This window comes from Salvelinus fontinalis, unplaced genomic scaffold (assembly GCF_029448725.1).
Source record: "Salvelinus fontinalis isolate EN_2023a unplaced genomic scaffold, ASM2944872v1 scaffold_1968, whole genome shotgun sequence".
Classification (NCBI taxonomy): domain Eukaryota; kingdom Metazoa; phylum Chordata; class Actinopteri; order Salmoniformes; family Salmonidae; genus Salvelinus; species Salvelinus fontinalis.
In genome coordinates, this window is record NW_026602177.1 from 7270 (window position 1) to 19322 (window position 12053).

The 12053-nt window shown below is 46.2% G+C and overlaps 1 protein-coding gene across 1 annotated transcript; it reads left to right on the forward strand.

Annotated features, from left to right (window-relative positions):
- Positions 1 to 1510: 1510 nt before the first annotated feature.
- Positions 1511 to 2212, forward strand: LOC129850367 (E3 ubiquitin-protein ligase TRIM39-like; the record flags this gene model as incomplete). The annotated part of the gene is given in 1 exon segment (XM_055916818.1): positions 1511 to 2212. A coding segment is annotated over 1 exon segment (388 nt), but the record flags the coding sequence as incomplete, so codon positions are not given.
- Between the last annotated feature and the right edge of the window lie 9841 nt (positions 2213 to 12053).

Here is a 12053-nt window from a genome sequence, read left to right on the forward strand (position 1 = left end):
GGTACTAATGCTGACTCCATTCCAGGTACTAATGCTGACTCCATTCTAGGTACTAATGCTGACTCCATTCCAGGTACTAATGCGGACTCCATTCTAGGTACTAATGCTGACTCCATTCCAGGTACTAATGTTGACTCCATTCTAGGTACTAATGCTGACTCCATTCCAGGTACTAATGCTGACTCCATTCCAGGTACTAATGCTGACTCCATTCCAGGTACTACTGGACTAATGCTGACTCCATTCTAGGTACTAATGCTGACTCCATTCCAGGTACTAATGCTGACTCCATTCCAGGTACTAATGTTGACTCCATTCTAGGTACTAATGCTGACTCCATTCCAGGTACTAATGCTGACTCCATTCTAGGTACTAATGTTGACTCCATTCTAGGTACTAATGCTGACTCCATTCTAGGTACTAATGTTGACTCCATTCCAGGTACTAATGTTGACTCCATTCCAGGTACTAATGTTGACTCCATTCCAGGTACTAATGCTGACTCCATTCCAGGTACTAATGCTGACTCCATTCCAGGTACTAATGCTGACTCCATTCCAGGTACTAATGCTGACTCCATTCCAGGTACTACTGGACTAATGCTGACTCCATTCTAGGTACTAATGCTGACTCCATTCTAGGTACTAATGCTGACTCCATTCCAGGTACTAATGCTGACTCCATTCCAGGTACTAATGCTGACTCCATTCCAGGTACTAATGTTGACTCCATTCTAGGTACTAATGTTGACTCCATTCCAGGTACTAATGTTGACTCCATTCTAGGTACTAATGCTGACTCCATTCCAGGTACTAATGCTGACTCCATTCCAGGTACTACTGGACTAATGCTGACTCCATTCTAGGTACTAATGCTGACTCCATTCTAGGTACTAATGCTGACTCCATTCCAGGTACTAATGCTGACTCCATTCCAGGTACTAATGCTGACTCCATTCCAGGTACTAATGTTGACTCCATTCTAGGTACTAATGTTGACTCCATTCCAGGTACTAATGTTGACTCCATTCTAGGTACTAATGCTGACTCCATTCCAGGTACTAATGCTGACTCCATTCTAGGTACTAATGCTGACTCCATTCCAGGTACTAATGCTGACTCCATTCTAGGTACTAATGCTGACTCCATTCCAGGTACTAATGCTGACTCCATTCTAGGTACTAATGCTGACTCCATTCCAGGTACTAATGCTGACTCCATTCTAGGTACTAATGCTGACTCCATTCCAGGTACTAATGTTGACTCCATTCTAGGTACTAATGTTGACTCCATTCTAGGTACTAATGCTGACTCCATTCTAGGTACTAATGTTGACTCCATTCCAGGTACTAATGTTGACTCCATTCTAGGTACTAATGCTGACTCCATTCCAGGTACTAATGTTGACTCCATTCCAGGTACTAATGCTGACTCCATTCCAGGTACTAATGCTGACTCCATTCCAGGTACTAATGCTGACTCCATTCCAGGTACTAATGCTGACTCCATTCCAGGTACTACTGGGAGGTGGAGGTGGGAGAGAAGATAGAGTGGAACCTGGGCGTGGCCAGACAGTCCATCAACAGGAAAGGGAAGTTTACAGTCAGCCCAGCCAATGGCTTCTGGACACTGAGCCTAAAGAGTGGGGGTCAATATGTAGCTAACACCTCCCCCACTGCCACACCCGTGGGCCTGCAGCAGAAGCCCAGGAAGGTGGGGGTGTTTCTGGACTACTTGGAGGGTCGAGTGTCCTTCTACTGCGCGGAGACTGGGGTTCACATCCATACGTTTACAGATAGCTTCACTGATAGACTACATCCCCTCTTTAGTCCTGGGAGGCAACATGGGGGCAGGAATATCGCTCCTCTTATTATTAGTACTAGCTTCTGTAGCATCTGAGCCCCCTGATTTAACCCCCACACCTGGAATAGTCATTTAATAATGTCATTAAGAGGCCTAATGTAGAATAAGGCTCACTCGGTCCTCTCTCACGTCTGCATTTTCAGTTGGATAAACTGGCTTCCTACCTAATATTGAGTTAATGCAGTGTCTGTATTATCAGGAAATGAGCTGGGTAATCAATGGTAATGCTATAATTTATTTGAATTATAATTTATGACAGTATATATGAACCTTCAAATATATATTTTTTACCAAGTGTTGACTTTTTAAAATTCTGTGCATCATTAAAAAATCAGTAAATTATTCACGTACGTTCTAGTTCTAGAATGACTAATGTGAGTAATTTCATAAATCATGCCGCAGGCCCTAACTATTTGTTAGATAACAAGAAACCTTGACCATTCATGTATCAACCTTGTCCAATCATGCTACCTGGCTAGCTACCTAGCTGGCTAACGGCTGGCTAGCTAACGGCTGGCTAACGGCTGGCTAACGGCTGGCTAACGGCTGGCTAACGGCTGGCTAACAGCTGGCTGGCTAACGGCTGGCTAACGGCTGGCTAACGGCTGGCTAACGGCTGGCTAGCTAACGGCTAGCTAACGGCTGGCTAATGACTGGCTACCTGGCTAACGGCTGGCTAACGGCTGGCTAACGGCTGGCTAACGACTGGCTGGCTAACGGCTGGCTAACGGCTGGCTAACGGCTGGCTAACGGCTGGCTGGCTAACGGCTGGCTAATGGCTGGCTAATGGCTGGCTAACGGCTGGCTAACGGCTGGCTAACAGCTGGCTGGCTAACAGCTGGCTAACGGCTGGCTAACGGCTGGCTAACTTGCCCAGTATGGTTTCAGATGGAAATATGGACTCCTAGATACTCCAGGTGATGTCCTTGAAAGGTAGGATTGATCATCTCCTTTTCTGGTTCCCCTGTGACTGTCTGGTGCTCCTAACTTCTTAAAAGTCCAATGCAGACATTTTCTTTAAATGTCAAATCGTTTCTGGGTAACATTGATGTGCCTTACTGTGATTGTTTTCAATTGAAATGGTCAAAGAGAAACCAAAATTAGCAATTTCTCAAACAAGAATTTTGCTTGGACTGTCTGGGAGTGGTCTGAGTAGGGGAGGGGGAAACTGAAAACGAGCTGTTATTGGCAGAGGTTTGGAACTCTCTTTCTTATTGATCTACTTCCAATTTATGACCTGGTGATGTCACCAGGCAGGCCAAAACTCCATCCCACCAGAACAGGCTGTAATGTCAGACGGTCTTTTTAAACAGCTCTTACACTATAAGGGCATTATCATACATTTCACAGTTGCACAGATTTATTCCAATCTTATAGTGTGGAAATATATATATATATAAACACAGAAAGGTCTAGTTTTTGATTGAACTGGGCCTTTAAAGTTGTCAGCACCACAAGTGCTCCCACCCACTACAAGACCATCCACTACAAGACCATCCACTACAAGACCATCCACTACAAGACCATCCACTACAAGACTATCCACTACAAGACCATCCATCCACTACAAGACCATCCATCCACTACAAGACCATCCATCCACTACAAGACCATCCACTACAAGACCATCCATCCACTACAAGACCATCCACTACAAGACCATCCACTACAAGACCATCCATCCACTACAAGACCATCCACTACAAGACCATCCACTACAAGACCATCCACTACAAGACCATCCACTACAAGACCATCCATCCACTACAAGACCATCCATCCACTAGAAGACCATCCATCCACTACAAGACCATCCATCCACTACAAGACCATCCATCCACTACAAGACCATCCATCCACTACAAGACCATCCATCCACTACAAGACCATCCATCCACTACAAGACCATCCATCCACTACAAGACCATCCATCCACTACAAGACCATCCATCCACTACAAGACCATCCATCCACTACAAGACCATCCATCCACTACAAGACCATCCATCCACTACAAGACCATCCATCCACTACAAGACCATCTATCCACTACAAGACCATCCACTACAAGACCATCCATCCACTACAAGACCATCCACTACAAGACCATCCACTACAAGACCATCCATCCACTACAAGACCATCCATCCACTACAAGACCATCCACTACAAGACCATCCACTACAAGACCATCCATCCACTACAAGACCATCCATCCACTACAAGACCATCCATCCACTACAAGACCATCCATCCACTACAAGACCATCCATCCACTACAAGACCATCCATCCACTACAAGACCATCCACTACAAGACCATCCATCCACTACAAGACCATCCATCCACTACAAGACCATCTATCCACTACAAGACCATCCACTACAAGACCATCCACTACAAGACCATCTATCCACTACAAGACCATCTATCCACTACAAGACCATCCATCCACTACAAGACCATCCACTACAAGACCATCCATCCACTACAAGACCATCCACTACAAGACCATCCACTACAAGACCATCCATCCACTACAAGACCATCCATCCACTACAAGACCATCCATCCACTACAAGACCATCCACTACAAGACCATCCATCCACTACAAGACCATCCACTACAAGACCATCCATCCACTACAAGACCATCCACTACAAGACCATCCACTACAAGACCATCCATCCACTACAAGACCATCCACTACAAGACCATCTATCCACTACAAGACCATCTATCCACTACAAGACCATCCATCCACTACAAGATCATCCACTACAAGACCATCCATCCACTACAAGACCATCCACTACAAGACCATCCACTACAAGACCATCCACTACAAGACCATCCATCCACTACAAGACCATCCATCCACTACAAGACCATCCACTACAAGACCATCCATCCACTACAAGACCATCCACTACAAGACCATCCATCCACTACAAGACCATCCATCCACTACAAGACCATCCATCCACTACAAGACCATCTACTACAAGACCATCCATCCACTACAAGACCATCTACTACAAGACCATCTATCCACTACAAGACCATCCACTACAAGACCATCCATCCACTACAAGACCATCCACTACAAGACCATCCACTACAAGACCATCCATCCACTACAAGACCATCCATCCACTACAAGACCATCCACTACAAGACCATCCACTACAAGACCATCCATCCACTACAAGACCATCCATCCACTACAAGACCATCCATCCACTACAAGACCATCCACTACAAGACCATCCATCCACTACAAGACCATCCATCCACTACAAGACCATCCACTACAAGACCATCCACTACAAGACCATCCATCCACTACAAGACCATCCATCCACTACAAGACCATCCATCCACTACAAGACCATCCACTACAAGACCATCCATCCACTACAAGACCATCCATCCACTACAAGACCATCCATCCACTACAAGACCATCCATCCACTACAAGACCATCCACTACAAGACCATCCACTACAAGACCATCCACTACAAGACCATCCATCCACTACAAGACCATCCATCCACTACAAGACCATCCATCCACTACAAGACCATCCACTACAAGACCATCCACCCACTACAAGACCATCCACCCACTACAAGACCATCCACTACAAGACCATCCACTACAAGACCATCCACTACAAGACCATCCATCCACTACAAGACCATCCACTACAAGACCATCCATCCACTACAAGACCATCCACTACAAGACCATCCACCCACTACAAGACCATCCACCCACTACAAGACCATCCATCCACTACAAGACCATCCATCCACTACAAGACCATCCACTACAAGACCATCCATCCACTACAAGACCATCCATCCACTACAAGACCATCCATCCACTACAAGACCATCCACTACAAGACCATCCACTACAAGACCATCCACTACAAGACCATCCATCCACTACAAGACCATCCATCCACTACAAGACCATCCATCCACTACAAGACCATCCATCCACTACAAGACCATCTACTACAAGACCATCCATCCACTACAAGACCATCTACTACAAGACCATCTATCCACTACAAGACCATCCACTACAAGACCATCCATCCACTACAAGACCATCCACTACAAGACCATCCACTACAAGACCATCCATCCACTACAAGACCATCCATCCACTACAAGACCATCCACTACAAGACCATCCACTACAAGACCATCCATCCACTACAAGACCATCCATCCACTACAAGACCATCCATCCACTACAAGACCATCCACTACAAGACCATCCATCCACTACAAGACCATCCATCCACTACAAGACCATCCACTACAAGACCATCCACTACAAGACCATCCATCCACTACAAGACCATCCATCCACTACAAGACCATCCATCCACTACAAGACCATCCACTACAAGACCATCCATCCACTACAAGACCATCCACTACAAGACCATCCATCCACTACAAGACCATCCACTACAAGACCATCCACTACAAGACCATCCACTACAAGACCATCCACTACAAGACCATCCACTACAAGACCATCCATCCACTACAAGACCATCCATCCACTACAAGACCATCCATCCACTACAAGACCATCCATCCACTACAAGACCATCCACTACAAGACCATCCACCCACTACAAGACCATCCACTACAAGACCATCCATCCACTACAAGACCATCCACTACAAGACCATCCATCCACTACAAGACCATCCACTACAAGACCATCCATCCACTACAAGACCATCCACTACAAGACCATCCACCCACTACAAGACCATCCACCCACTACAAGACCATCCATCCACTACAAGACCATCCATCCACTACAAGACCATCCACTACAAGACCATCCATCCACTACAAGACCATCCATCCACTACAAGACCATCCATCCACTACAAGACCATCCACTACAAGACCATCCACTACAAGACCATCCACTACAAGACCATCCATCCACTACAAGACCATCCATCCACTACAAGACCATCCATCCACTACAAGACCATCCATCCACTACAAGACCATCCATCCACTACAAGACCATCCATCCACTACAAGACCATCCATCCACTACAAGACCATCCACTACAAGATCATCCACTACAAGACCATCTATCCACTACAAGACCATCCACTACAAGATCATCCACTACAAGACCATCTATCCACTACAAGACCATCCACTACAAGATCATCCACTACAAGACCATCTATCCACTACAAGACCATCCACTACAAGACCATCCACTACAAGACCATCCACTACAAGACCATCCATCCACTACAAGACCATCCACTACAAGACCATCCATCCACTACAAGACCATCCACTACAAGACCATCCACTACAAGACCATCTATCCACTACAAGACCATCCATCCACTACAAGACCATCCACTACAAGACCATCCACTACAAGACCATCCATCCACTACAAGACCATCCATCCACTACAAGACCATCCATCCACTACAAGACCATCCATCCACTACAAGACCATCCATCCACTACAAGACCATCCACTACAAGACCATCCACTACAAGACCATCCACAACAAGACCATCCACTACAAGACCATCCACTACAAGACCATCCATCCACTACAAGACCATCCACTACAAGACCATCCATCCACTACAAGACCATCCATCCACTACAAGACCATCCATCCACTACAAGACCATCCACTACAAGACCATCCATCCACTATGAGACCATCCACTACAAGACCATCCACTACAAGACCATCCATCCACTACAAGACCATCCACTACAAGACCATCCATCCACTACAAGACCATCCATCCACTACAAGACCATCCATCCACTACAAGACCATCCATCCACTACAAGACCATCCATCCACTACAAGACCATCCATCCACTACAAGACCATCCATCCACTACAAGACCATCCATCCACTACAAGACCATCCATCCACTACAAGACCATCCATCCACTACAAGACCATCCATCCACTACAAGACCATCCACTACAAGATCATCCACTACAAGACCATCTATCCACTACAAGACCATCCACTACAAGATCATCCACTACAAGACCATCTATCCACTACAAGACCATCCACTACAAGATCATCCACTACAAGACCATCTATCCACTACAAGACCATCCACTACAAGACCATCCACTACAAGACCATCCACTACAAGACCATCCATCCACTACAAGACCATCCACTACAAGACCATCCATCCACTACAAGACCATCCACTACAAGACCATCCACTACAAGACCATCTATCCACTACAAGACCATCCATCCACTACAAGACCATCCACTACAAGACCATCCACTACAAGACCATCCATCCACTACAAGACCATCCATCCACTACAAGACCATCCATCCACTACAAGACCATCCATCCACTACAAGACCATCCATCCACTACAAGACCATCCACTACAAGACCATCCACTACAAGACCATCCACAACAAGACCATCCACTACAAGACCATCCACTACAAGACCATCCATCCACTACAAGACCATCCACTACAAGACCATCCATCCACTACAAGACCATCCATCCACTACAAGACCATCCATCCACTACAAGACCATCCACTACAAGACCATCCATCCACTATGAGACCATCCACTACAAGACCATCCACTACAAGACCATCCATCCACTACAAGACCATCCACTACAAGACCATCCATCCACTACAAGACCATCCATCCACTACAAGACCATCCATCCACTACAAGACCATCCATCCACTACAAGACCATCCATCCACTACAAGACCATCCACTACAAGACCATCCATCCACTACAAGACCATCCATCCACTACAAGACCATCCACTACAAGACCATCCACTACAAGACCATCTATCCACTACAAGACCATCTATCCACTACAAGACCATCTATCCACTACAAGACCATCCATCCACTACAAGACCATCCATCCACTACAAGACCATCCATCCACTACAAGACCATCCATCCACTACAAGACCATCCATCCACTACAAGACCATCCATCCACTACAAGACCATCCATCCACTACAAGACCATCCATCCACTACAAGACCATCCATCCACTACAAGACCATCCATCCACTACAAGACCATCCACTACAAGACCATCCACTACAAGACCATCCACTACAAGACCATCCACTACAAGACCATCCACTACAAGACCATCCATCCACTACAAGACCATCCACTACAAGACCATCCATCCACTACAAGACCATCCACTACAAGACCATCCATCCACTACAAGACCATCCATCCACTACAAGACCATCCACTACAAGACCATCCATCCACTACAAGACCATCCATCCACTACAAGACCATCCACTACAAGACCATCCATCCACTACAAGACCATCCATCCACTACAAGACCATCCATCCACTACAAGACCATCCACTACAAGACCATCCACTACAAGACCATCCACTACAAGACCATCCATCCACTACAAGACCATCCATCCACTACAAGACCATCCATCCACTACAAGACCATCCATCCACTACAAGACCATCCATCCACTACAAGACCATCCATCCACTACAAGACCATCCACTACAAGACCATCCACTACAAGACCATCCATCCACTACAAGACCATCCATCCACTACAAGACCATCCACTACAAGACCATCCATCCACTACAAGACCATCCATCCACTACAAGACCATCCATCCACTACAAGACCATCCATCCACTACAAGACCATCCATCCACTACAAGACCATCCACTACAAGACCATCCACTACAAGACCATCCATCCACTACAAGACCATCCACTACAAGACCATCCACTGCAAGACCATCCACTACAAGACCATCCATCCACTACAAGACCATCCATCCACTACAAGACCATCCATCCACTACAAGACCATCCATCCACTACAAGACCATCCATCCACTACAAGACCATCCACTACAAGACCATCCACTACAAGACCATCCACTACAAGACCATCCATCCACTACAAGACCATCCATCCACTACAAGACCATCCATCCACTACAAGACCATCCATCCACTACAAGACCATCCATCCACTACAAGACCATCCACTACAAGACCATTCACTACAAGACCATCCACTACAAGACTATCTATCCACTACAAGACCATCCATCCACTACAAGACCATCCATCCACTACAAGACCATCCACTACAAGACCATCCACTACAAGACTATCTATCCACTACAAGACCATCCATCCACTACAAGACCATCCATCCACTACAAGACCATCCATCCACTACAAGACCATCCACTACAAGACCATCCATCCACTACAAGACCATCCACTACAAGACCATCCATCCACTACAAGACCATCCACTACAAGACCATCCACTACAAGACCATCCACTACAAGACCATCCATCCACTACAAGACCATCCATCCACTACAAGACCATCCACTACAAGACCATCCACTACAAGACCATCCACTACAAGACCATCCATCCACTACAAGACCATCCATCCACTACAAGACCATCCATCCACTACAAGACCATCCATCCACTACAAGACCATCCATCCACTACAAGACCATCCATCCACTACAAGACCATCCATCCACTACAAGACCATCCATCCACTACAAGACCATCCATCCACTACAAGACCATCCACTACAAGACCATCCACTACAAGACCATCCATCCACTACAAGACCATCCATCCACTACAAGACCATCCACTACAAGACCATCTATCCACTACAAGACCATCCACTACAAGACCATCCACTACAAGACCATCCACTACAAGACCATCCACTACAAGACCATCCACTACAAGACCATCCATCCACTACAAGACCATCCACTACAAGACCATCCACTACAAGACCATCCATCCACTACAAGACCATCCACTACAAGACCATCCACTACAAGACCATCCATCCACTACAAGACCATCCACTACAAGACCATCCATCCACTACAAGACCATCCACTACAAGACCATCCACTACAAGACCATCCATCCACTACAAGACCATCCATCCACTACAAGACCATCCATCCACTACAAGACCATCCATCCACTACAAGACCATCCATCCACTACAAGACCATCCACTACAAGACCATCCATCCACTACAAGACCATCCACTACAAGACCATCCACTACAAGACCATCCATCCACTACAAGACCATCCATCCACTACAAGACCATCCATCCACTACAAGACCATCCATCCACTACAAGACCATCCACTACAAGACCATCCACTACAAGACCATCCACTACAAGACCATCCATCCACTACAAGACCATCCATCCACTACAAGACCATCCATCCACTACAAGACCATCCACTACAAGACCATCCACTACAAGACCATCCATCCACTACAAGACCATCCATCCACTACAAGACCATCCACTACAAGACCATCCACTACAAGACCATCCATCCACTACAAGACCATCCATCCACTACAAGACCATCCATCCACTACAAGACCATCCATCCACTACAAGACCATCCACTACAAGACCATCCACTACAAGACCATCCACTACAAGACCATCCATCCACTACAAGACCATCCATCCACTACAAGACCATCCACTACAAGACCATCCATCCACTACAAGACCATCCATCCACTACAAGACCATCCATCCACTACAAGACCATCCATCCACTACAAGACCATCCATCCACTACAAGACCATCCATCCACTACAAGACCATCTATCCACTACAAGACCATCCATCCACTACAAGACCATCCACTACAAGACCATCCATCCACTACAAGACCATCCATCCACTACAAGACCATCCACTACAAGACCATCCACTACAAGACCATCCATCCACTACAAGACCATCCATCCACTACAAGACCATCCATCCACTACAAGACCATCCACTACAAGACCATCCACTACAAGACCATCCACTACAAGACCATCCATCCACTACAAGACCATCCATCCACTACAAGACCATCCATCCACTACAAGACCATCCATCCACTACAAGACCATCCATCCACTACAAGACCATCCACTACAAGACCATCCACTACAAGACCATCCACTACAAGACCATCCACTACAAGACCATCCACTACAAGACCATCCACTACAAGACCAT